The 27,930-nt window shown below is 41.5% G+C and overlaps 1 protein-coding gene across 2 annotated transcripts in view; it reads left to right on the forward strand.

Moving 5' to 3' along the window:
• LOC126251397 (structural maintenance of chromosomes protein 1A) overlaps window positions 1-27,930 on the forward strand; it is a 191,919-nt gene that overhangs the window by 37,132 nt on the left and 126,857 nt on the right. For both annotated transcript variants that reach the window (XM_049951796.1, XM_049951797.1), the window contains exons 5-6: window positions 9,185-9,353; window positions 19,779-19,991. In XM_049951796.1, coding sequence (XP_049807753.1) covers window positions 9,185-9,353; window positions 19,779-19,991 — 382 coding nt within the window. The remainder of the gene's footprint in view (window positions 1-9,184; window positions 9,354-19,778; window positions 19,992-27,930) is intronic.

Here is a 27,930-nt window from a genome sequence, read left to right on the forward strand (position 1 = left end):
CCACCGAGATTTAATAATGTTAAATTCACTTTCATCAGCAAAAACGAGATTGAACAAAATAAAGCATCACAAGAAGAGAGGTTTAAACAGGGGCATATTGTAGCAGGAGTTAGAGAAAATCATCACTTTTTGCCAACTGATGAAACAATAATTCAGGTCAACAGAATTGCAAGTGTTGTATTATCTTTTATGGCCATAATTAGTGAAATTAGTGGAGAAGGTATATTAACATCTGATCGCCAGCTATAGCAATATGCTGCATGCATTTATGAAAAAGGATGATGTGTTGGAAACACCTGCAAGACTTCCTCTGAGCAGAAGGACACTTAAATAACCTTCATGCACCCACATGGGCCAGCAAATTCATTTTATTGGCATCAAGGAGTGGCAAGCACAGAACAGCGCATTATTGCAGTTATTCCAGCATGATAAGGGACACAGTCTGCCCATCAGCATAGTTTTCCTCATGATATTCAGTAGCAAATTAATGAAATCTCTAAAAATAAGTAGCTTGGAGCAAACACAAGTGCAGGTGTCTAAGAGGGATCTCTTGTAGCTGTGGAATGGGTCACTTAAAGAAATGTATCATCAGGCTTGGGATCCTGTGTAAAAAGTCCTCTTTATCAGGTTTGGCATCCTGTATGAAGAAACTCTCATCAGGCTTAGGATCCTGTCTCAAGAAACTCATTCGTGGCTCCTGTTGCACAACTATTTGGCATGTCCCTATGGTGAGGGGGATGTTGGTTTCCTCACTTTGAAAGAAATTGTCAGTGGTTTGGCCACTATTGAGCATAGCAAAACATTTACAAAATTTTTCATCAGTATGCTTATGTTCCACATAAACTGCAAACTGTGTGAACACAGAATATGCTGTACATCAAACCAGAAGTAAACTAGCATATCAATAGCATTTAAAAATAAAGGCATATATGCAAAATTATCATTAACATAAATATTTTTCCAAAAGTGTCAGGCAGATTGTGCTAGATATAAACAATGCAGTAATGAGCTAAAACTTGATAGTAGTTTGCAGGGTTTGTGTTGCAGCTATTCTGCAACAGTTTTATTACCAAGATCTCCAGTCCTTTGGTAACACACAGTTAAATTTTGAAGCTTGTAATTAGCTTGATTCTGTAGTTATTACAGCAGAGAAACTAGATGGTATGTCATTTTTAAAACAGAACAACAACTGGCAAAAATATATCACAATGAGTGGGGACAAAGGACATTCCCTCTGTTTTTGTTTCTCTTGTTGCTCTAACTCCAGCTCACGTGCTGTTCACCAGGAGTTTTTATATTACATTTCCAGATAGTACTAAATAATTGTAAAACAGAATGAAAGATGTCAGATGTGCACTGGAATTTCGTTACATTTTTTTAGAGCCTTATTTGCTGACATTGCAAAACCAAGATTACAGTTGACTTGTAATGTGTTCTTTCTAATGAAAATGCTTTAAACGAGTTCACAGAAAGTGTCTTTTTGTAAAAGTGGGCGAAAAATGCCATTTTTGGCACTTTAAAAAAATACTGAACTTCGTCCTCAACTTGTAAACTACTGAAAAGCAGCAGGGTGTCTGACACCTTATTTTGGTAAGTTATTAATAAAAAGTGTCTGGTTCATTATGTAGTTACTTCTGGAGATATAAAAACCTAGAATTCACTTTCTTTTCAAGTGGCTTTTTTTTCCAACTTTGCTTGAAATTATTCTTATGGAAACTGCTCATGACACTGTCTTATTATTATTTTGTTTAAGAGACCACAAAAATATGGCATAGTTTTTTTTTTCTTTTAAGAAAAAATTGCCTGAGATGATACGTCTCAAATTTACCAAAAACTCAACCGTTCACTGTTGAAGGGCACACTCTGGGGTCAAATAAATGACTTTATCTCCACAATTATTAAATAGTGATTGTAAAACTTTACCAAAGTTTACTGGGAATTTGTGTGAAAATTCACACAAAATTTCATCAGAATACATGATAGTCAAGTGAGTATCTCAAAACCATTTGCCATGGAATGACCGTCACATGGTGTTCTTTCTACACTGTACATCTACATTTACATACATACTCCCTAAGTAGCCATATAGTGCATGTTGGAGGGTACATTTTACAACTGCAAGTCATTTCATATCCTTTCCTATGAGCCCTGATTTATCTTGACCTCACTGCCTTTATGTGGGTTGTGTGTTGCAGACAGCTGTAGGATCGTTCTGCAGTCTGTTGCAAATGCCATTTCTTCAAAGTTTCCCAATAGTGCTTTGCAAAAAACTGCCTCAAGGCATATCCACTTCAGTCTTTGGAGCATTTCTGTAACACTTGCATGTTGACTGAATCTGCCAATAACAAATGGAGCAGCATGCATTGGAATTGTGTTGATGTCTACCTTTTATCAACCTGGTGGAGATCCCAAGCACTCTAGCAGTATTGCAGAATGGCTTGTACAGGTGATTTGTACATGGTGTCCTTATAGATGATCTACACTTGCTAGAATTTTCCCAAAAAATCATAGTTAACCATTTGCCTTCTCTACATCCAACCTTATATGCTTCTTCGTTTTATGTCAGTTTGCAATATTATGCCTGCTATTTAATCAGACAAGCAGCACACTACAGATACTGTATCTGAACATTAAAGCATTGTTTTACATACTCGTCTGCATTGGCTTACATTTTTAACATTCACAGCAAAATGCCACTCATCAGGCCAAATCGAAATTCTGTCAAAGTCGTCCTTTATGCTCCTACAGCCTCTCAAGGATGACTTTTCCCACATATTGGAGTGTCATCAGCAGTCACAGATTGCTGTTGACCCTGTCAGTCAGATCATTTATTTACATAGAGAACAAGAGTGGTTTTATCAATCTTCCTTGGGGCCTTCCAGATGAAACCTTTGTTTTCCCCCCTTTCTGGTGGTTGCTGTCCAGGACTGGGTTCTGTCACTTTAAAAGTCTTCAGGCCACTCACATATCTAAGGATCTATTGTGTATGCTTGGACCTTCATTGACAACCTACAGTATGGCACTGTGTTAAGTGCTTTACAGAATTCTAGGAAAATGGAATCTGCCTATTTCCCTTCTTTCCATGGTTCACAGATGTCATACAAGTAAAGTGCAAGCTGCATTTCACATGAATGATAGGTTCTAAGTCTCTCTTGATTTGTGGTTAGAAGCTTTTCTCTGCCAAGAAGATTCACTGTCTTCAAATTTAGGGTCTGCACAAGAATTCTGCAGTAAACTGAGGTTAAGGATAGTGGTCTGTAATTTTACTGGTCCATTCTTTTACCTTTCATATATATATGGGAGTCATCTGTGCTTTCTCCCCAGACGCTTGTTATTTTCTGCTGACCGAGGTAGCAACAGTAAATGCAAGCTAAGTAAAGTGCCAATGCCGAAGAGTACTACCCATAAAATGCACAATAAGTAAAAGTTTGACTTTCACACTTCTTGGTGGTCTAACATTTTAAATGTCAGCATTGTAGAACTGGTGCTGTATTAAATTGCTGGCTTTTTTCACCTGGGTCTCCTTTTTCTGGAGACTAGGGAAAATGGTTGGACCTAAAGTGTCTGGTAAGAAAAATGGGTACCAGGAAAATACATGCAGGATGTCAGAGCAAGAAAACTTGACAGAATGAAAATTGAAAAAGAGTTGTAAATGTAAAGATAATCTGAAAACCTGAGCACTTAAAAGTGACAGAGATGAATGGAATAAATAAAATTTTATTACCTTCTTGTAATATCGGTCCACAGCTACTATGATTTTTTAAAAAAAATATCATCATCTTGCTTTCAGTTATTAGAATTTTAGTTTATGATTGCAATTTTGGCATTGCCTAATGCAGTCCTGTATGTCAAAATCTTGTGCTTGAAAGTGACGTAATGCTGAAATTGCAATCGAGATGATTAAATTCCAAAATTAAATTTTATTTTCCTTCTCTCTCTACCATTTTCCTGCATTTTCTTACCTCAGATTTTTGATTAATTTATGGTGTTTCCACTCATCCAAGACTTGCTTACCACCTTCTCTGACTCTTCAGATTTCTGTGGGTTTCAAAGCTCATCCTTAACCAATACCCTCCTCCTTTCCGGTAATTCTTCTTTGACCTAGCATTGTGGGTCACTTGCTTTATATCTTTAGTTCAACCAGTATCTTTACTTCCAATTATTTCCAATCCTTTGTCAGAGAAAGAAACTCTTGGTTCCTAAAAGCTTTCACAGGATTCAGCTTGCTACCTGTAGTAACACTGTTCACGTTACGTCGCACTTCACTTAGCGTAGACCGGGACTGTGTCCTAGGCAGGCCCGATGTTAACTGACTGGGCACGGCCCGTGCTGCCAGAGTTGTTGTTGTTGTTGTTGTTCTTGTTGCTACACTGGCAGAGGTCGCGTCCGAATTCTCGCGTGCCCTCTGGTGGACGGGACTCTACTTGCGGCAACTACCGTCCGTGACACGCCGTGCCATTGTGCGTCTCCTGCGATCTTTCTGGTGGCTACTACACTCCTCCTCCTTCGGGGGGTGAAGCCACTGTGATCCACTGCATCGGAAGGTGGAGCATCGGGCAGGAGCGATGACCTCCACATCCATTGGATGGCCGGAGTCAAGGGGATCTGCCAACCCTCGAGCCGGAACCTTCGAATACGGCTGGAAGTGACCCACACGAAGAGGCCCCCGTCATCCCACAACCGGAGCCCGGGACAGAACGGGCGACAAGCTGTCGAACTCCGGATCCTGTTCCACCTCAGGAGGGGCAAGACCCAGTGGCGGGGACGAAGGGGAAAGGACGACCACAGGTGAACTAGCCTCCTGCGAAACCGGGCCGGCTAGGGGGGCCGGCTCTCGCTGGGGCATCTCGAATGATGGCGATGCCGGTGCTGGAGCTACTGGAGGCTGCCAAGGCTGAGAACCATCGCAGTGTGACAGAGTCACAGCGGGGGGAGGAGGTAACGTCCCCTGTGAAACCAATACAGGTGCCGGCAATGGGGAAGCCGGTGTCCGAGAGGTCGGAGGGTGGGTGCCCGAACGTGGACGTAGCTGATTTTGGTGACGACGTACCAACCGGTCCCCCGCCTGCAAGGTATAGAGCCGGTGGCCATTTCGGCGCAGGACCACCGCCGGTATCCAACGTGGATTGCGACCAAACCCACGGGCCCAGACCGACATACCCAGTGGAAAGCCAGGTACTCCGTTTTGTGAAGACTGGCGAGGACCAGGCCGGAGGAGGTGCAGCAGAGTCCTAGGTTGACGCCCATGGAGGAGCTCTGCAGGGCTGCGTTCTCCCATTGGTGTGGTTCGGTATGCTGTCAAGAAAAACGTCAATGCTTCCTCTGCAGGAAATTCGTGCACATACTTTTTCATCTGCGTCTTAAATGTGCGCACCATGCGCTCGACTTCCCCATTCGATTGTGGATGGAAGGGGGGAGAGCAAACGTGCCGAATACCGAAGCGCCTACAAAAATCCTGGAAGGTCTGCGAAATAAACTGCGGTCCATTGTCCGAGACCAGGGTGATTGGCAGACCTTCCACAGAAAAGATTTTTGCTAGTGCCTGGATTGCAACTTATGAAGTGGTTGAGGAGCAGTGAACCACATATGGGAATCGGGAATAAGCATCAATGACAATGAGCCAAAAGCCATTGGGAAACGGGCCCGCAAAATCGATGTGAACACGTTCCCATGCCTGGGTTGCCGGCGGCCATGAAGAGAACGCTGCCCTGGGAGATGCTTGTTGGCTCGCACACTGGGAACAGGCGACCACCAAGTGCTCAATTTCTCTGTCAATACCGGGCCAGTACACATGTCTGCGAGCCAAGGTTTTAGTACGGGAAACACCCCAGTGCCCCGCATGTAATAACGTGAGGACCTCCCTTCGTATACTTGCAGGAACAACCACGCGAGGAGCTGTATCATCGGTAGCCAGAAGGAGAACTCCTTCCAAGACCGAGAGGCGGTCTCGTAGAAGAAAATAATTACGAAGAGGGTCCAAGGCCCGGCCCGGAGGGCGGGATGACCACCCCTGCTGAATGAGGCGAACTACTTGCCGGAGAACCGGGTCAGCCGCCGTTTCCCTGGCAACTCGAGAACTAGTGATCGGGAAGCCATCAACCGCTTGGCGGGACGCCACATCCAAATGAAAACACATAATCTCCTCTCGATCGAACGTAGGATCCGGGCCCACCGGAAGACAGGAAAGAGCGTCGGCGTTGGCATGCTGTCCTGTAGGGCGAAAATGAATGTCATAATGGTACTTAGAGAGGAACAAGGCCCAGCGCTGTAGTCTGTGGGCCGCCCTATCCGGAATCTGAGAGGCGGGGCCAAATAACGATATTAACGGCTTATGGTCAGTGATTAACTGAAACTTCGTGCCATACAAGAAAGGGTGAAACTTGGTAACAGCGTAGACAATGGCCAAAGCCTCTTTTTCCACCTGGGAGTAATGGGCCTGCGTGGGACTAAGCGTTTTCGACGCAAACGCCAGTGGTTGCTCGGAACCATGTGCGTTACGATGGGCCAGGACCGCCCCCACCCCATACTGCGAAGCATCCGTAGCCAGGACCAACGACTTATGGGGATCAAAAGTAGCCAAACAAGGGGCTGACGTGAGGAGGCCCTTCAACGAGGTGAACGCTCGCTTCATGCAGGCGACCAATCAAAAGGAATACCCTTGTGCAGAAGGCAGTACAGGGGGTGGGCTATAGTGGAAGCCCTGGGAATGAACCGATGGTAATAGGCTATCTTGCCTAAAAAAGCTTGTAACTCTTTCAGCGAAGTGGGACGAGGAAGGTTGACTATACCTCGGACCAAACTTCCTAGTGGCTGGATGCCGTGCCGAGATATGGTGTAGCCCACATACTCAATGGACGGTTGGTTGGAAGAAGGTTGACTTATGCAGGTTGCAACGCAAGCCCACTGACAACAATGAAAGTAATAGGCCGAGTGACTGATTTGTAAGTCACGTCGGTAGTGAATTGACCCAGTAGGGGAATGAACTGTTTACCATAACCGCGTAGACGGGGGCGATCCGAGGTCGGAATAAGTTTGTGCATTCAACAACGAAACTGCCGCGCCCGTATCTACTTGCAGTTGTAACCGGCGCGACCGAACCGACACCTCGATAAAGAGTTTGCGTGCCGATGCGTCGGGAGCCTGGCCTGATGAAACTTCCTGAATGTCAACGTCCATGTCCTCTGTACTTGCTTCCTTCGATTCTTTTGAGGCTGAGCGGCAAACTTTAGCAATGTGGCCTTTTTTATTACGTTTGCGATAAACGGCCCAACGCTGGGGGCACTCTGACCGATCGTGATGTATATAGCACGACGCACAGAACGGCAACAGGGGCCGGCGGCCGGAATTCTGTTTACGCGCCGTGCGGGAGCGGCCGTAACGGCCGGATTGTACCGCTCGCACGTCGTCCACCCCGGACACAGTGGACGCGGCCGCGCATCCCTGAACCTCCGCGACGTCGCACCACGCTTCCAGCTGTTGACCTGCCGCGTGAGAGACTTCATACGATTGAGCAATGGACAGGACTTCCTCGAGGGAAGGGTCTTCTAACTGCAGGGCCCATTGCCGGACCTCCCTATCAGGGGCCGAACGAACAATGACGTCGCGTACCATAACGTTGTAGAGCTGAATTACAGAATTTGCATTAAATTTGAAATTGAGATGAGTACAATTCTTCGTGCTCTTTACCTTTCAAGTTAACTGTTTGTTCCACAATTTGAGGGAGAGACGAGAGACTGCTAGATCTTTCATGCACATGTTTTTGTCAATAGAGCTGCATTGTTAGCAATTTCTTTTTTCCCAAAAACAAAGCAATATCTGATTCTTGAACATTTTCACACACTACTTAGACGAAAGAAATTCAGATTCATATATCTCAATATAATTAAGCATTGAATTTGGCAATGCTGAAATGAAGTTATGTCAAAGATATTTGATAAGTGAATATATTTTATATATTGGCATGGTTGAAAAAAGCTCGTTAATTTTTCTGTGTGTGCTGTATACCTCTTACATTAGATAGTAAACTTTGATGACAGTATTTCATAGTACAGTTCTGCAATGGTGTAGTGCTTCTATCCACAAAGTGACCATAATCCAGTTGCACCCCTGAGAAGTTTCTCTAATCTTTTCTTATAGTTTACAGTGTGCAGTTCTGTTATGGAGTTGTAGGATAGTTTTTACCTATCATCAGTCATGAGAATTAAAATTGTTCTCACAGGAAGGGTGATGAGGTGTAAAACTTTATTATTTGTATGCTCCATGGTGTAAAAGCATAGCAGCAGTTTTTTGTCATGTTCAGTTTTATATCTTTGGGTACTTTCAGGTATCTATTCATATGCCAGAGTTGATACTTTTACTCAGTGGAAGAAGAATTATAGAATTATTGATCAAAGTAACAAAGTGTTATAACAGTAATGGATATTCCTGGATGGAGCAGTATGTAAAATAAGGAAAAGGCAACCCCACACCTATAAGGGTTTGAAGTGTGGAGCACGGAAACACCTAACAGAAAACAGCATCACACTAGCTTTTAAGCACTAGCTCTTTTTTAAACAGGAGTACACATATTCACACACACACAATCACACTGAAACCCATACATACACTCCCGTGGCCATGGCAAGACCATTGATTATTGTATTGAGCATCAATAATCAGTCTTGCTGTGTGCATGGGAGTGTACATTTGTGTGTCTGAGTGGTCGAGTGTGTGGATTTGTGTAGTTCTCCTAGAAAAAATGCTAGTATTTGTAAGCTAGTGTGAATGCTGTTTTTTGATGGATGTTTCTGTGTAGGTGGGTTATTGCCTTTCCATTATTTTATATATATATATATATCAATGCATTATGTTGCAGGCGTCTCCCTATATTGTCATTATAGTCTTAAGTGATAGGAATCCTCAAACAAATTTCTGACAGTTCATTGATTAACTTTCATCCTGTGTAAAATGGTAATAGCTATTTTGTAAGGTAATTGAAGTGCAATGTCAGCTTGGACAATTTCCTACTCAGAGTTGTATAGTTTCTGTGTCATCCTTTGCTACGTGGATCTTTAGTTGTTGTGAAAATGCTTAAAGTATTTTCATTAGTCTGGACCAGTCATGTTTTGTGCATTACATTTTTGATTTGTACAATGTGTTCACCTTTGTTTGACAATATAACTGAGACAATACTTTTAAATTGTAGATCTGGAGCACTTAAGGAAGAATATGAGCGTCTGAGAGCAGAAATGTTAAAAGCAGAAGAGGAAACACAGTTCACTTACCAGAAGAAAAGAGGTATTGCTGCAGAGCGTAAAGAGGCCAAACTGGAAAAGGAGGAAGCAGAGAAATATCAACGTCTGAAGGAAGATTTGGTAAGCTTGCTATTGGTTTATGTGTCAAATTTTCACTGTAAGTCGTCGTTTTTATGAAAATAGTTTTCCGTTAAACAAATAAAAAAAGTCAGGTGGCTCAGACTGATGAATGTCATTTAACCCAATTTCAGCAATTTGTGTGTCAGTATTGTTGCTCACTATTTCAGTTGGCTGCTCATTTGACCTCACAAGACTGTGAACTGTGTTCCATACATGCCCAACAAAGAAAAAAAATTTGGTTGTAGCTAGGAATTGAACCTGGGAACTCCACCATACAAGGGAAACTCCTCATCGCACCCCTCTCAGATTTAGTCGTAAAATGGCCCAATGGATAGCCTGTCAAAAACTGAACACATATCAACCATGAAAACAAGATGATGATGTGCTGAATTGTGAAAAAAGAAAAATAGAGACAGCAAATGGTCCAAGCTTAAGATGTGCAGCATCAAGCGAATTACGGAAACCACGGTGTTGTGGTTATGTGGTCATGGCATTAGACTGCCAAGCAGGAGATCCATTTTCAAATCTTATCTCCCCTGTCACAGTCTAACACCATAACCACATAACCATGACGCTGTGCCTAATCGCATGCGGTTGGTGTTGCACATCTTGAGCTGGACCTTTCACTGTTCCTATTTTGCTTCTTTTTTGCATAGTTCAGTACACCTTTTTCCTGTTTCCTTGCTTGATGTGTGTTCAGATTTTGTCGGACTGTCCACTGGGCTTTACCACTAAATCTGAGGGGAGTGCGATGGGGAGTATCCCTTGTTAGTAGCCTTTATGCGAGAGTATGGAGATGGTGGTGCATCTTCTTCACAGTCGATGATGAGGAATCAAAGCTTTTCACTAAATATTTTTGTTGACTTGACTGTGCTCATGACACGTCGGCCAGTCTATGTCCCATTCCCGTCGGTCTCAGTTGCGACTTTCTGCTTATAGTTCCCAGGAATGGGAAGCGATTGGTCTAGTTCCCACAATGGCATGTCGGCCTGTCTCGTTCCAGCCTCTGTCCCGTTCCCATCTGTCTCAGTCTTGCTCAGCTGGACTACTACTCCTTCGTGTGGCCACTCGTTGCAGTTCCACTGCCGACTGCTCTTAGTGAGTTCAGTATAGAGTTGTTCGTTTCTTTTGCTGTGCACACCCATTCTAGATCTGTTTCAAGCCTTTTTTGAGCTCTGAACTTCTGGTTATTTTCATATTCTATTCAGCATCCGAGACTGGTAATTAAAATGTATTTTATAATTACGTAAATTACATAAAATTATGTGGTATGTAATACATACATCTTTTGAGGTAACAAAACAGCATATCAGCTTACTTCACTATTTCGATAAGCAGCAGAAGAAATACTTGTAAAAAGGCAAGATTTTTTGTTATTACACATGCAAAGGAAGTCGGCACAGCACACACGAGTGACTATTTTCCGTCTTTTTTTGATGCAAGGTAAAGGAGCATGTCCATTGTTATGGAAGGCACACCGACTTACAACCGTATGAACTCCGCGTTCCATAATCAAGTGTCTGGTGTCACATTTTGTAAAGAGACTATGATAATTTCTACAATATTGTTTCAGTGGTACAGGGTGGCGCACGAAAAATCTGCCCTGAGTACTAGACTGCACATTGTGGCCTACCAATCGTCATCTATTGTTTCTAAGTTGTTGTTTGCATTAGCTTATTTGTTATTTCTTCACTGCCTAATTATTACATGTTTATCTATTCTGCTCATAGCGGTCAATAAATCCTGCCTAATTGGCGAGCAGTCTGTACTCAGGGCCATTTTTTTGTACGCCACCTTATATTGTTTCACTGCGATCAGCCACATAACGCTACAGGTGACTAAACGAGAGGTTTTGCAGAATCACAAAAATTACAAGTGTTTAAGGGTTCTGTTATAAATAAAACCTCTGTACTCCAGGGCGGAGGCAAGTGCCCCTTCTTGGCACTTTCCACTTCAGTCACCTATGCTACTAATTTTCAATTTTTCATAAGAACCGTATACCAAGCACAAATGAATGGTGAATTAGTAAAAATGAACGGTTCCCAAAAAAGAGCGATCACCAGTGAACTAGTTCCCAAGGACGAACGAGTTTGCCCATCTCTAGTTCTCGCAAACACAACTCTTTGTATGGAGCCCGTATGCCATACGTTGCTTTGTTTCCTTCACATTTGTAATGCGAAAGTGTGATGCAAAAATGTACACTGTACATTTTGTCAATTGAACTGGTGGCAAGAGCAGTTCATTTACTTTCTAACAGAGGTCACTATGAGTCTGCAGCTTGAGCATAGGCAACACACCGTCAGTTTTCATGAGCACAGTCACATAACTTCCGACTCAGGTGTAGTGCACTTTGCGTCTTTGTTTTGTGTAAGGATCATGGATGTTTCTGATGGTTCTCCCAGGTCAGAGGAGGAAAAAACTGATGTGTTTATTGGTTATGAACCTTCAGACATATTTTCTGAAACTTTCAACAGTTCAGGTATGGATTTATAATACTGAAAGATATCGTTACGAAATAATATGCATGGTACTATAAAAGGAAATAGTGACTCAAATTATTTTGATATTTTTATAGTGGTTGATATGTTTATTTATTTATTTATGAACAAATGAAGAGGAGGCTTCTAGTACTGCTACTTGTCCTGATACTTCACAAAATGCGATAACTGATGTGAGCAACGGGTCAAGAGTTGACCACCAGCCTGATTTGCCAGTCTTCAATAGTGCTATTGTAGTGAATTTGAATGCTTGTCAGTATTTTTCGACAATGAGATGATATAAAAAACAATAAAAGTTGGAACAAACAGATATGAAGGACTAAAAATTTATGAGATGAATAAGTAGTAGTCTCTGAAAAGGAAGTCTGTGTGGCAATGGTGGTCAGTAGTTCTCTATTACTTTGCAAATGAGTGTAGTGAAATTGCCAAAAATAGTGACTATTGGTCAAAGGATGCATTTATAAATACCTCACAGCTGAGCAAGGTAATGAGTAGGACAGATTTACTTCAGTTTTGTTTATGTTGCATGCGAGTGACAAAATGAAATTCGTAAAACGAGATCAGGCTGGACATGGTCCACTGCACAAAATTAGGCCCTTCTTCAATTTTTTCGACACAAAGTGTAAGAATAAGTTCAACCCACACATGAACCTCACAATTGATGAAGGATTATGCCTCTTCAGAGGCAGAATAGGAATCAGAGCATACATGAAAAGCAAACCAAATAAATATGGAATCAAATTTTATTTACTGTGTGACTCAACAACAGGCTATGCTTTGAATTGCGATATTTACAGGGTGTATATGCCCCAGAACAACCAGGAAATCCAGGAAGAACCTGGAAATTTTTTCATCTGGGAGAAAACGGATAAAAACCTGGGAATTTTTTAGAATTCTGGGAATTTTTCACTGTCATAATTTTGAGTTAAATTTTTGTAATTTTGACTGGTAAGAACTGATACTCTAACAAAGAACTTTACATAAGCCCACTGTTGTTGTTGTTGTGGTCTTCAGTCCTGAGACTGGTTTGATGCAGCTCTCCATGCTATTCTATCCTGTGCAAGCTTCTTCATCTCCCAGTAGCTACTGCAGCCTACATCCTTCTGAATCTGCTTAGTGTATTGATCTCTTGGTCTCCCTCTACGATTTTTACCCTCCACACTGCCCTCCAATACTGAATTGGTGATCCCTTGATGCCTCAGAACATGTCCTACCAACCGATCCCTTCTTCTAGTCAAGTTGTGCCACAAGCTTCTCTTCTCCCCAATTCTACTCAATACCTCTTCATTAGTTATGTGATCTACCCATCTAATCTTCAGCATTCTTCTGTAGCACCACATTTCGAAAGCTACTATTCTTTTCTTGTCTAAACTATTTATCGTCCATGTTTCACTTCCATACATGGCTACACTCCATACAAATACTTTCAGAAACGACTTCCTGACATTTAAATCTATACTCGATGTTAACAAATTTTTCTTCTTCAGAAATGCTTTCCTTGCCATTGCCAGTCTACATTTTATATCTTCTCTACTTCGATCATCATCACTTATTTTGCTCCCCAAATAGCAAAACTCCTTTACTACTTTAAGTGTCTCATTTCATAATCTAATTCCCTCAGCATCACCCGACTTGATTCGACTACATTCCATCATCCTCGTTTTGCTTTTGTTGATGTTCATCTTATACCCTCCTTTCAAGACACTGTCCATTCCGTTCAACTGCTCTTCCAAGTCCTTTGCTGTCTCTGACAGAATTACAATGTCATTTGTGAACCTCCGAGTTTTTATTTCTTCTCCATGGATTTTAATTCCTACTCCATACTTTTCTTTTGTTTCCTTTACTGCTTGCTCAATATACAGATTGAATAACATTGGGGAGAGGCTACAACCCTGTCTCACTCCCTTCCCAACAACTGCTTCCCTTTCATGTCCCTCGACTCTTATAACTGCCATCTGGTTTCTGTACAAATTGTAAATATCCTTTCGCTCCCTGTATTTTACCCCTGCCACCTTCAGAATTTGAAAGAGAGTATTCCAATCAACATTGTCAAAAGCTTTCTCTAAGTCTACAAATGCTAGATACGTAGGTTTGCCTTTCCTTAATCTTTCTTCTAAGATAGGTTGTAGGGTCAGGATTGCCTCACGTGTTCCAACATTTCTACGGAATCCAAACTGATCTTCTCCGAGGTCGGCTTCTATCAGTTTTTCCATTCGTCTGAAGCCCACTACTGTAGAATAATACTGCGGCGTTAAAACATAAACAAGAGAGAAACGCCAATGTAAGAATTCCAACAAACCACAATTTGCCGACAGCAAAATGTGTCAAAGGCTTCAGGATGAAGACTATGCAATACTTCATAAGAACTGCTTTTGGTGAGTGTGATGTTAAAAAAGTTCACATTTCTAGCAGGTCCTGGGAAAATATTCCAAATGATTGTTTGAGAATCGTTACTTTCAAAGTAAATTTCCTTCTACACAAGACGAATTATGTTATGTCTGGAAATGTGTGATGAATTTCTTAAATCACAGAGTGATTGTCTCTCATTCGAAGCTTAAGACTTTGAGGACCAGCCAGTTAGAAGAATTTCGGGCCCAGAAGACAAGAAATTTGTCATAATTTAAAATTTTACTGGTATGTTTGCGTTTGATATATCTTAAAGGATAACTCTAACAAAATAAGCGGGGTTGGGTGGTGGTGGTGGTGAGGGGGGGGGGGGGGGGGGACAATATTATATGTGAAAGCTTAGCTTTTCTTGTAGCTATATTACATGTATATTAATTTAAACCATAAACTTCCTATTTGTGAATCCATTCTACTTGACAGTGATGTAGCTACTGGCTGACAATTCGGCTGTCCTATGTTCTGAATATCTGCTTTCATTTGCTGGTGAGATAACGTGACATGAGCTGTGATTGGCAGACAAAAGGTTATTGAAAACAGGATTTCAGTGCTTCGAAAACTAATTTGCTGTGTTTGGTGGAATCCGTATTTATACTTATGTAATACGAAAATATGCAGCGTACGTGTTGCTGCACATCAAAGACCTTTCAGAACAAGTTATTTATTTTGTCTAAAGTGCATGGAAGTGGCATATAAAACCTTTACCATTCAAGGAACTGATAAGTTTTACAGTTCCGATGGATATTTTCACCCAGAAAAATGTGTGTTTTCACCCGCGAAAAAGTGCATTTTTATCCGGGAATTCTTTTTCCTTGTCCGCGTATACACCCTGTATTTACACAGGTAAAGCAAACAATGTAGATAACTCTGTCGTGTCAGTAATTGTGATCTTGTGTGGAGATTATTTTGGCAAAGCACATTGCATTTGTATAGATAGGTTCTACACAAGCCCTTCCGTGTTGGGCTATCTGTGGCAGAATAAACCTTGGAAGTAGGCACTGTAATGAAAAACAGGAAGGGGGAAGTGATGTTTTGGAGGAAGAAATATTTACTTGCAGTAAAATGGAAATCAACCAGTGATGTGTACTGTCTTTCAACCAAGCATCAAGCAACTTCAGCTGTTACTAGTACCAGTAATGAAGGAGGACAAGTAGAGAGACATAAACCAGCTGTTGTAATAGACTATAACAAGGGTAAACCTTGAGTAGACAGGGTTGACCAGGTATCAAGCTATTGTCCTTACTCTTGGGAGACACTGAATCGGTGGAAAAGATTTTCTTTCACTTATTTCTTTTAGCAGTAGTGAATAGTTGGATTGTGTACAAACAAAAAGATAACATCTCTGGTGTGCTTCATGAAGGTCTTACGTAAGCAGCTAGCAACTCATGGTGGTGTGGAAGGGCTTCAGGATTCACAAAGTGGACCATCACCAAGTTTGGGCTTAGTGTTTGGGTGACAGTTGCCAGAAAAGATCCCAGTTACAGCATGTAAACAAAACACAGCAAGGTGCTGTAAAGTGTGTGCAGATAAAGGGAAAAAAGAAACTGGGGAAAAAGTAAGAAAATAAACACAATGGTGGGGTAAGCAGTGTAGTGTGGGTCTCTGCATACCTGACTGTTTCGAAGAGTACCATATCCGAATAAATTATGTTGATTAAAAAACAATGCTGCACTTCGTATTGAATTTTTTTGTATACACACTTTTTTTCAATAAATGTGTTCTTTTGCAGGTGCTTATTTCTCTCAAATATTAAAAATAATTTTTTTTTAATCATTCAACTTTAGAAATAACTAGAAAAAAATATCATTTACGTTCAGAAAAAATTGTATAAGAGCATTAGAAAGAAAAATCAAACTTTAATGTAAATGGTTTACTATCTTTATATTTTCTTCGTGATTTTGAAAAGTGTCAGTCTGCAGCGACAAAAAATGTCTAATCAGCTCAGTGTGGAAAGTTTTAACCCTTTGACAGACATGTATGAGTTAACTCGTCATGCATCGCCACTGCCAGGTGCTGAGCGCACCTGGGTTTTCCTTACACATTATTGACATGTTTATGCGTCCCATTCCGCCAACCCTTTCACTGCTGCGCACAAGTTACTTTACTTCCACATCTCCGTAAATAAAATGTTTTTAATGCTTTTCATATAACACATGCCACTTTGCATGCTATCGTTTGCAAGAAAACCTCATTTTGATATCTTGAACCATTTACAAAATGTGACAATTGTTTTGACTACATGATTCCCAATGTATGGGGCAACTGGCCACTTGATATAAAACAGTAAGATATGAGCCAATGCAAAGTGTGCACATTGTGTTTTTACCTCTGGAAACACTTTAAGATTTCCTGCAATGCTTTACTGAATTTGATGCAGCAAATTAAGTGTGAAGAATAACAAAAATTAATTCAGTCTTTTATCAAGCGAAGGTATCAGACTGTAAGATGTGCAAAACTCAATTTTGTTCACTAAATAGTTTTTAAAATCGAATGATAAGCATTTCACAGCGGCCAGAATGTCATCTTTCAGCACAGGTAGCAGCATTAGACAAGCAGAATATTGACAACAGAGCTGTGCTCAATGTGGAATGCAGGGAGCACACCCATAGCAGTCTAAAGGTTGAGGCTACTAGACATTCCAAGGAGTCTTCCTAAAAGGAATTTAGAAGATAAAGGACTAAATTTGCCCATCTGTGTTAAGTTTCTTGTTGCCACCAGCGTAGTCACGTTCAGTATGAACTATTTAAAATAGATAAGTACCCAATTGAAAATTGTGCAGTCTGTTGTGTTGTAAAAAATATTCAATTAAATTAAATAATTTACATGTACATATGAGAAACATTTAAAAGGATAATACAATTGCATTATTAAAAATATTCTGTGCTTGTACAAATTTTTAGGCTATCGGACTTCTTCTGTTATATTTCAGTTGTAGATTCAGGCAGCGGACTCCAAGTACACCAGTGCGTGTCATACTTAAGAAAATCCTCCTTTCTTGGTTTATCTTCACTTCAATAAAAAATACTTAATACTGGTATCAAATTTTTTCTTATTTCGAAACATGTATGATACAAAACACTTGTAGCCCGTCATCCTCCGAACGGTACTTCTTAACAGAACTTCTACATAGAAGAGAGTGAGAAACAAAATCGTGTATAACGAAAAATGAATGGTTTTTTCCTCTCTCCGACGCCTTGCCGCGCATTCAAAATTAATGTCTTTACCAACGCTTAGGGTCGATTGGTGTTTCATTTTTTTGTTTTTAATAAATTTTAACTTTACGATTTCCTGGGGGTCTTTTATCATGTACCTACACACTGTTCATTTTAAGCCTCACCACATAGCGGAGATGTTGAGGCACAGATAGGTGCAACAAAAACACATGATCACTGTCCCTGGTCAGTGGTCGTGTGTGTGTGTGTGTGTGTGTGTGTGTGTGTGTGTTTTTAGTATTTGTCACTTCAGTATGTCAGTCTCGAGCATAAAATGTGTTCCCAATTTTTCTTGTTGGCAACATTACATGAGTAGTTTGAAATTCAACCCCATTGCTCCAACAACTCATGATTACTTGTGTGTGAATGGAACTTCATCTTCCTACAGTCTCCCTTTAAGGGGAGCCGGAGGTGCCTATGCTGCCCATGTTAAAATCACTAAGTTTGAGGAACTTTTATGAATAAACTACCAAATAGAAAAATTTGAATTTTTTTTACATATAGAGTGGTTTAGTATTGCAGTTATGACAGAGGGATTTTGAAGTATCTTTTCTAGTTTCCTTCCAATTATTTTTTTTAATTATGACCCAAATTTTTTTACAAATAATTGCTTTATAATTAAACTGAAATGAAACTACTGAACATATTGCCAAATGGCTGTGTTACAATGTAAGTTTGACCACTAGGAGTGCTGTATAAAAATTTCACCTCTCTCTAGCTTGAGTGGATTTTGAGAAAATGTTCCTTATATTCGAAAAATTCTAATTTACGGGAAATGGCTATCAAAGTTTCTCAATACATTCCTGCACTATAGGATGGATTATCAGGGTCTTCTTCTTCATCCTCCAAAAGCTTCCTCTTCTGTCTTCTTTTCTGGCCTGTTGTTCCATCATACTTCATATGCCTTTCTCTTCTTTCTGCTCCTCTCATCCTTTCTCTGTCAATATTTCTTAGTGCTCGTACAGTGTTCACTCCAGCTGTAAATCCTAATGCCTTCAGAACTTCACACTTCACACTGTTCCCTTGGTTGTAGGTTGCTATTGCATCATAAATGCCAAAGTGCAGTGTTTTTATGCTTACAAACACCCTTTTAGGGATCACTTTCCAAATCAAATTGTTTACGCTCTCATTAGGATTCTGCATCTTTCCGTATAGACATTTGTGTAACAATTCTGGCTGTGCTAAGTCATGAAAAATTGGTTTTATTGCATTTATCACAGCTGCTGGCAAACCATGTTTGTGATCATAGTCCTTTTTTGCATTATATTTGCACCAGGAATCTTTTGGGCACAGGCTGTGTTGAGGGTATTCATTGGAAGAGGCAGTATGAAGGAACAATGCCCACACTGCTTTTCGCATGTCACTAACATTACTAGTATTTTGCCTTATAGCATACCCATAGTATCTCTGTAGATGTTCAATCACCTCATCAGTAAGCCTGCCTCTCCCTCCTATTGTCTTTCCATCACTGAGCTTACTTGAACCCAAAGTTTGTTTGAGCCTTCGAAGCCGTGCACCCATATGCTTTTGCACATGCCCAATGCATTCCAACTTTTCAACTACAAATTCATTTCCATATGGTTTCAGTTCCTCTATGGTCTTGAAACCTTTGGAGTCACCATCCCCAAGGTAGTATTTGCTAGAAGATGTCACAGGGCTATGGCCGGCCATGTGTTGCTTAGCAGAAGAATGCACTGTTTCAGTAATTGAAGTATCGCAACTTGGTATTAGTGTTAATTTTCTTTTCCCTACGTTCTTCCTCTTCTTATATACACGGTTACTAAAACGTGACATCGTAACCAGAACAACGCTTTACACAAGAAGTATAATACTACCAACAACAGGCGCAACATTGAACTAATTCGAAACGGTAAACAGCAAAGAGACGATGTTCCGCGCTCTTAGCGCTTCATTTGTCACAGAAAACAATGTAGCCAACCCTTGCACACTCGCTGTATGCGTAACATAAGGCGCTGTATGCGTAACAGGCCGAGAAAATCCCAAACAGTTTGCCAGGAAGTCACGAGAGGGTGTTAGATGCATTCAGCGGCCACCCATTTCCTCTGCGTGGGGGAAAATGGTAATAACTCCTCTTCTAGGGCGAGTAGAACAATAATTCAAAGTTTACATTAAAGAGGAATGTTCCAATTAATTTTCGGTAGCAAAAGAAAAAAATCCTAATTTTTTGGATTTGACCACCTCCGGCTCCCCTTAAAAGAACAAGTTACAAATGTGTAGCTGAAATTAGAGGCATTTACTGCACCTTTCTAGAGATAGTTACAATATTAAAAATGTATCTTTCTTTCTTCTAGCATGACAAGCAAGTAGAACTGCAATTGTTTCGCCTGTATCACAATGAAAAAGATATTGAGCAGTTGGAGCAAGAGCTAGGTCGAAAGCAACACGATGTGAAGAAAGTGGAAAAACGAAAACAAAAGGCAGAGGAAGAACTTAAAGAAAAAAAGAAGGAATGTGGTAAAATATCTCGGGAGCTAGCCAAGGTCGAGCAGAACATAAGAGAAATGGTAAGTTTTCAGTCTTTTGTGTTGATGATTTTAGTTCCTAGTCAGTTGCAGTTTTCTAGTTACACTTTCTCACCATGTTGTAATATTTAACAACACTTCATGTGAAATTTTTGTTTTGACTGTATGCTGTAAGAATGCTTGGTATTTACTTTTTTGATAGAGATTTGTTTTGTATAGTTCCAGAATTGAGACAGTTGACTTGGGGTAGACTGCTACTCCTTGTTATATCTACTGGGAAACATCACATAAGAAATAGAAACCAGAGTAAATGAATATGCATTAAAATAAAATCAGATTGTAGCAGATTAAGTAATTTATAAACAAAGACTCATCATAACCAGAATCTTACATCCAAATCTGAAACCAGGGTCATCAGTGATGTACAATGCTTATCACTGAAAGCATGTTTATCATGAACACCACTGTACAGCCAAAACAGAACAGAACAGAAACTACTCCTGAATGGAGAGTGCTGCTGTTTATACAAACATCACAAACATGAGAAATTTTGAGAACACAGGTGGTGGCATTTCTCCCTCTCTTGGCGAACCAACTGTTTCAGAACTTTACAGTGGATCTAATTCTTGTCGGTGGTCCTCTGTATGACAGTGCTGTCAGATCCCCATCTTCTGGTCATGTTGTCATATCTCCTTCACTGTGACGAGCATTGAAGGTGGCCCCTCACAACGAAGTTTTCCAATCACCGAGTAGGTCTTCAGTTTCATTTAACAAGAAGCCCCATTAGTGAATTGTGCATCAGGACTGTAGTGCAAGTTCATAAGGACAAGGATGACGTCTGCACTTTTTTCTTTGTGATGAAGGATCATAATCCTAATGAGGCAAGCGACAAAGCATACAATATGGCCTCAAGTAGAGCTTTAGTAACTTTTCCAATAATCCCACTTTTTGCACGGGCATAAAAACCATACCAGGTCTCCCTGGCTGTATCTCACTGACTGATACTAGGCATTATAGCATTCTGTCAGTCTTCTGGACATCCAAGGTCTGTATGCAAACTATGTTACTTGCTTCTTTGATCCTGGTGATGAGGTGTTTCTTGCAGTCATCCTGAGTTTTGTGCGTTTGAGAGAGGAGCAGTGCATCCAGTGTGTTTTCAGCCTTGCAAACCATGGAGTAGAAAGAGCAGTATGGAGACTGTAGTGTCTTGCTTCACAGTATTGCATAAAAATGTCATGACTTGCAGTATTGTATCCGAATTTCTGTTTGACATCAGTGTACATAGAGAGCATGTCTGCCAGTGTCTTATTAAAGCATTCTGTGATATCATTCATCTGTGGATGATAGGCAATTGTCATCTTTTGGGCAATGTTGCAGCATGAAATTACTTTGATACTAGTCTCTAATGGAAAACCTTTCCGCGGTCAAAGAACATCATACAGTGTGTTTTGTTCTTCAAAATGATGTCCTCTACATGGATCCTTGCAATTTCCGGAGCATCAGTAACTAGTACAGCTTTGGTTGTAAGATAGTGGATTAGATTTTCAGTGCAGTCTGTTACCCAATTACACATTGATTCCCACATGTCGACTTGGATAGACATGTAATCTTTTTTCGTGATTTTTGCAGTCATTGGTACTCTATGCAGAAATGCCGTCTCCCATCCTTCTTCTTCTTCTTCTTCTTCTTCTTCTTCTTATTATTATTATTATTATTATTATTCACAAAAAACCACTCAAGAGGATCAAGGGCATTCTTCAATGACATCATCTTGCAGCATTTATTCCACTTCCTCCCGGATTATCCGTAATTCAGGTGGAACACACTGTACGAGTGTTGACTAATTGGTGAATGATTCCCCGTGTTGATACATTTTTTAAACATGGGCAGCTTGGTCTGTCTTTTCTCCACACCAGATTTGAAAGCATTCAAAAAGTGATGTCCAACAGATAACACTCACTGACTGTGTTCCTCGGTCAGGCAAGATCTTATTGGTAGTTCAATAGTAGGTTCCTGCATTGTGCTGTCTCTAGTGGTAGCAGCATGATTATTTGGCAATGGCTCTGAGTGGCCCGTCTGGACTGGTTCAACTGTCACTATGCACATAGCTTTAGAGATGAGTTGTGGCTGCTTGTGACAAATAGTGATGGAAAGTCATCCTTTATCACTTACAATGTGTATGATTGTCACTGGCATCTAGATTTGTTTTGTGATGCCGAGTAGCTTTTTGCAGTCAACAAAATCTTCACAATTGGAGTATCTAGATTGACAACAGAAACTCGTCTCCTCTATGAGTGTGGAATAACACTGTCTTTAATGGCAAGCAATCTTTGTTACTTGTGGTTTGTTGAATAGCTCTGTCAGTTTGGAGCTCTGATCTTCCTCAGTCTGAGGATGCTTGTGATGGCTGCAGGAAGTCCTTTCGAGAATAACAGTGTGATGACATTCTGATGAAACAACAGATTCGGAAGGCTGTGCTCTGTCATTGATAGTTATTCTTGCAATACACATGCCTGTCAGCTGGTTAGTTTTTCCCATAAGTGACTTTCAGCACAGTCTCCTTCATATCACAGAAGATAGTCTTCTCTAGCTGCTAAAGCATTCAACATTAAAGAAAAGGGAAGCCCTAAGTTGACTAGCATCCAGACATGTTAGCCATCGATGTTGAATCGATGAAATTTCCTCATAATTATATTGGTGATTGTTGTCCATGGAGGATTGTCATTCATGGCGGCCTCACCTCCATTGAAGGTTCCTGAATTTGACAGCAGTGCAAGTGGCTGGTACCTTTATATCATGACAGGGAATAGAAAATGTCTTTTATACTTTGTGGAGGAGTTGGTTGTACCTGTGTTGGTTAGATGCTGTGTTGTCATTTGATGTATGTGGCACAAGTTTGAGCTGGTAGAGTCCATTCCTCCTTACACATTCGACTGGTGGTCAAGATTGGTGCTCAAGTTAGACACACATCTTCAACTTTCTTCACTGTCTCCTGACATATGGAGTCAACATTCATGGCTGCTTTCTCTTGCTTACTTGATCCAACATTTCAAGCTGCCATAAAATACTGTATCTCCTCTCTTACAACCTGGTGTATGAGAGAGGTGATGTCATGGTGATCTTCCACAACTGCCATGGGGACCACATTCATGAGTCAAACATATGTCTTTCATTCGACTTTTTCTGTCGCATTTCCTCGATGCACTGACACCTTTTGATGAATTTCTCGGTTGTTGTAACAATCTTTGCCAGAAGAGCTTGGTACATGTCTTCTGTGATTCCCCTCATCAAGTTTGAGAGTTTTTCAGCTTCTCTCATATTCATATTCATAATGTGGCACAGAGCCCAAACATTCTGTATGTAGGACTGTGTCATTTCCCCACGACACTGGTCCCTGTTCTTCAGTTCTTCTGTCATAGGGCTTGCTGTTGATTGTCACTAGATGTTTTCTTCAGTTCGGTCTGGAATTTGTCCCAGCTAATTTCTTCTCTCCTTTGTTCTCAAACCATTGTGCCATCAAGTAAAATCATTCATTTGCCAACCACATCATATCTCTTGTTTGTGGTGACTCAGTCAAATCCTTTCAGCTATTTCATTGGGTTCTGACCAGCTTATCTGGGAAACACTGATGGATACCTATGTACAGCTAACTTATTGCTGTTTTGGAATCCATTAGTCTCCTGAATATTCAGATCGTGGAAATGATATACTGCTTTTATACTGGTTCCTGTCCACGTAGGCGACAGCTTTTACATTGTCTGAGTGGAGTCACCATGATTTAGATTAATTGAAGTACTCGGTGCCTCCACCAAGCAATGTCATGCCGCATTCACAATCAAATCAAAGTCCGGGTCATCAGTGAGGTACAACACATAGCACTGAAAACGCATTAATTGCGAACACTGCAGTACAGCCAGAACAAAACTGAACTGACTACTGTGTGGAGAGGGCTGCTATTTATACAGACTTTGAATATTCCAGAATATGCAGACATTACAAACATAAGAAATTTTGAGGACATTCCAGAAATGATGATTACTAAATAATAAATAATTGCTGGTGGTCTGGTTTGAACTGTTGACTTGCAGCCTGCCAATCAGCAATGCTACCCACTCGCCACACTGCTTGGTGTACAGCTTGTGCCAATAATATTGAAGACGGACCTCTTGCAGTTTTATTTGTCAGTTAAGATTACTCAAGCAATCAGTGAAGCAATAATTACCTATTCTACTATATAAAGACAAGTCGTTGTTTAATGTTGTTAACAATAATCTCAAAGAATTCGTGATTTATTTACTTCAAATTTTTATACAATACTCAGATAAATGTTCAGTCAGACATAGGCTACATATGTTTTAAAAATACAGGGTGAAGAAAAATTTGTGCACTCAGACTTTGCATCGTAATTCCTCACATACTTGCAATACAAAAACATCTCACACAAAATTTCATCCTGCACATATTTCGGGCAGTAAATGGACATTAAAGGTTGGCAGTCTGGCAACACTGTGATCACATGTACAGTAACAACCCCTGTCAGGTGGTAGTGGTAGTGCTGTCCAGTTGGTGCGGTGTATAACGTTTTGAGTTAGCATACAGGAAGCTGAGGGTTCAATTCTGGATTGAGGCTTATTTGTTTTTATTTGCTAGAAGTAGTCTGCTTGGTATGCTATCTAGTCTAGTGTCTTAATCTTCATACAGATGACTACAGGGAGTCTCCTGCAAAACAGTTGCAGTTACATACTACGAACACAGAAATGGAAGTACAATCGTTTTCGTTGGTCAGCTTTTAAAGAAACCTTTAGTGTTTCATGGATATGAATTGTTTTGCACCACTGCATCTACTACGATCCAAATTGTTTTGTGTGTACCCTCCCTCAATGGTCCCATGGATTAATACCAACTGTTATTCTTGCCACATTCAGGCCCATTACACTAAGTTAGGGTCTTACATCACCAGTTGGGCTAGCAACATGCTTTGCAAATGATTTTGATGGAACCATTGGGGGAGGGTACACAGAAAATAGATTTGGAATCTAGTAGATGCAGTGCCACAAAACAATTCGCATCCATAATGTGCCAAAGGTGTCTTTAAAAGCTGACCAGTGAAAACGATTGTACTTCCATTTCTGTGTACATGGTACATAACTGCAAATGTTTTGTAGAAGACCCCCTGTAATCACTGTATGACAATTAAGCGCTAGCTACCATACCATGCGGACTAGTTTTAGTAAATAAAAACAAATAATTCTCAACCCAGAATGAAACTCTCACCCTCTTGCATGCTAACCGAAAACACTATCCACACATACTGTATAAAGGGGAAACATTGTCAGCAAAAATCTTGAAAAGTTCTTGACTGATGTACTTAAATTTTTTGTGTGATACTCTAATAACCATTTGCATGGACATAGGACACATTTTTTTAAATGTAGGCACTATATTTTTTAATATAGGTGCTGTACAAATTGATTATAAAATCCATACTACTATACAAAGACAATTCATTGTTTACTGTTGTTACCAAAAATCTCTTAAAAGTTCTTGACTGATTTACTTCACATTTTTACATGAGAGACTAATAAACGTTTGGATGAATATGGGCTATGTATTTGTTAATGTATATGTTGTGACTTACCATACGAAAGCGCTGGCAGGTCGATAGATACACAAACAAACACATACATACACACAAAATTCAAGCTTTCGCAACCAATGGTTGCTTCGTCAGGAAAGAGGGAAGGAGAGGGAAAGATGAAAGGATGTGGGTTTTAAGGGAGAGGGTAAGGAGTCATTCCAATCCCGGGAGCGGAAAGACTTACCTTAGGGGGAAAAAAGGACAGGTATACACTCGCGCACACACACACATATCCATCCGCACATACACAGACACAAGCAGACATTTGTAAAGGCAAAGAGTTTGGGCAGAGATGTCGGTCGAGGCGGAAGTACAGAGGCAATATGGTGGGAATGACCAGCAACAAACTGTCCATTCACATGAATGGACACAGGCAGACAGTGTTTGTTGGTAATGAGGACCACCCTGTGGCTAAACATGCCTTGGTGCACCGCCAGCACATCTTGGCACAGTGTTACACCGTCCGGGTTATCTGGATACTTCCCACTAACACCAACCTGTCAGAACTCCGGAGATGGGAACTTGCCCTTCAGTATATCCTCTCTTCTCGTTATCCGCCAGGCCTCAACCTCCGCTAATTTCAAGTTGCCGCCGCTCATACCTCACCTGTCTTTCAACAACATCTTTGCCTCTGTACTTCCGCCTCAACCGACATCTCTGCCCAAACTCTTTGCCTTTACAAATGTCTGCTTGTGTCTGTGTGTGTGTGTGTGTGTGTGTGTGTGTGTGTGTGTGTGTGTGTGTGTGTGTGTGCGCGCGCGAGTGTATACCTGTCCTTTTTTCCCCCTAAGGTAAGTCTTTCCGCTCCCAGGATTGGAATGACTCCTTACCCTCTCCCTTAAAACCCACATCCTTTCATCTTTCCCTCTCCTTCCCTCTTTCCTGACGAAGCAACCATTGGTTGCGAAAGCTTGAATTTTGTGTGTATGTATGTGTTTGTTTGTGTATCTATCGACCTGCCAGCGCTTTCATATGGTAAGTCACATCATCTTTGTTTTTAAATATATTTTTTCCGCGTGGAATGTTTCCCTCTATTATATTAATGTATATGTTAACGGATTAACTTAATATTTTTGTAGGATATGCTAATGAATGTTCAGACAGACATAGGGTACATACACTCCTGGAAATGGAAAAAAGAACACATTGACACCGGTGTGTCAGACCCACCATACTTGCTCCGGACACTGCGAGAGGGCTGTACAAGCAATGATCACACGCACGGCACAGCGGACACACCAGGAACCGCGGTGTTGGCCGTCGAATGGCGCTAGCTGCGCAGCATTTGTGCACCGCCGCCGTCAGTGTCAGCCAGTTTGCCGTGGCATACGGAGCTCCATCGCAGTCTTTAACACTGGTAGCATGCCGCGACAGCGTGGACGTGAACCGTATGTGCGGTTGACGGACTTTGAGCGAGGGCGTATAGTGGGCATGCGGGAGGCCGGGTGGACGTACCGCCGAATTGCTCAACACGTGGGGCGTGAGGTCTCCACAGTACATCGATGTTGTCGCCAGTGGTCGGCGGAAGGTGCACGTGCCCGTCGACCTGGGACCGGACCGCAGCGACGCACGGATGCACGCCAAGACCGTAGGATCCTACGCAGTGCCGTAGGGGACCGCACCGCCACTTCCCAGCAAATTAGGGACACTGTTGCTCCTGGGGTATCGGCGAGGACCATTCGCAACCGTCTCCATGAAGCTGGGCTACGGTCCCGCACACCGTTAGGCCGTCTTCCGCTCACGCCCCAACATCGTGCAGCCCGCCTCCAGTGATGTCGCGACAGGCGTGAATGGAGGGACGAATGGAGACGTGTCATCTTCAGCGATGAGAGTCGCTTCTGCCTTGGTGCCAATGATGGTCGTATGCGTGTTTGGCGCCGTGCAGGTGAGCGCCACAATCAGGACTGCATACGACCGAGGCACACAGGGCCAACACACGGCATCATGGTGTGGGGAGCGATCTCCTACACTGGCCGTACACCACTGGTGATCGTCGAGGGGACACTGAATAGTGCACGGTACATCCAAACCGTCATCGAACCCATCGTTCTACCATTCCTAGACCGGCAAGGGAACTTGCTGTTCCAACAGGACAATGCACATCCGCATGTATCCCGTGCCACCCAACGTGCTCTAGAAGGTGTAAGTCAACTACCCTGGCCAGCAAGATCTCCCGATCTGTCCCCCATTGAGCATGTTTGGGACTGGATGAAGTGTCGTCTCACGCAGTCTGCACGTCCAGCACGAACGCTGGTCCAACTGAGGCGCCAGGTGGAAATGGCATGGCAAGCCGTTCCACAGGACTACATCCAGCATCTCTACGATCGTCTCCATGGGAGAATA

The sequence above is a fragment of the Schistocerca nitens genome, chromosome 4 (assembly GCF_023898315.1).
Source record: "Schistocerca nitens isolate TAMUIC-IGC-003100 chromosome 4, iqSchNite1.1, whole genome shotgun sequence".
Lineage (NCBI taxonomy): Eukaryota > Metazoa > Arthropoda > Insecta > Orthoptera > Acrididae > Schistocerca > Schistocerca nitens.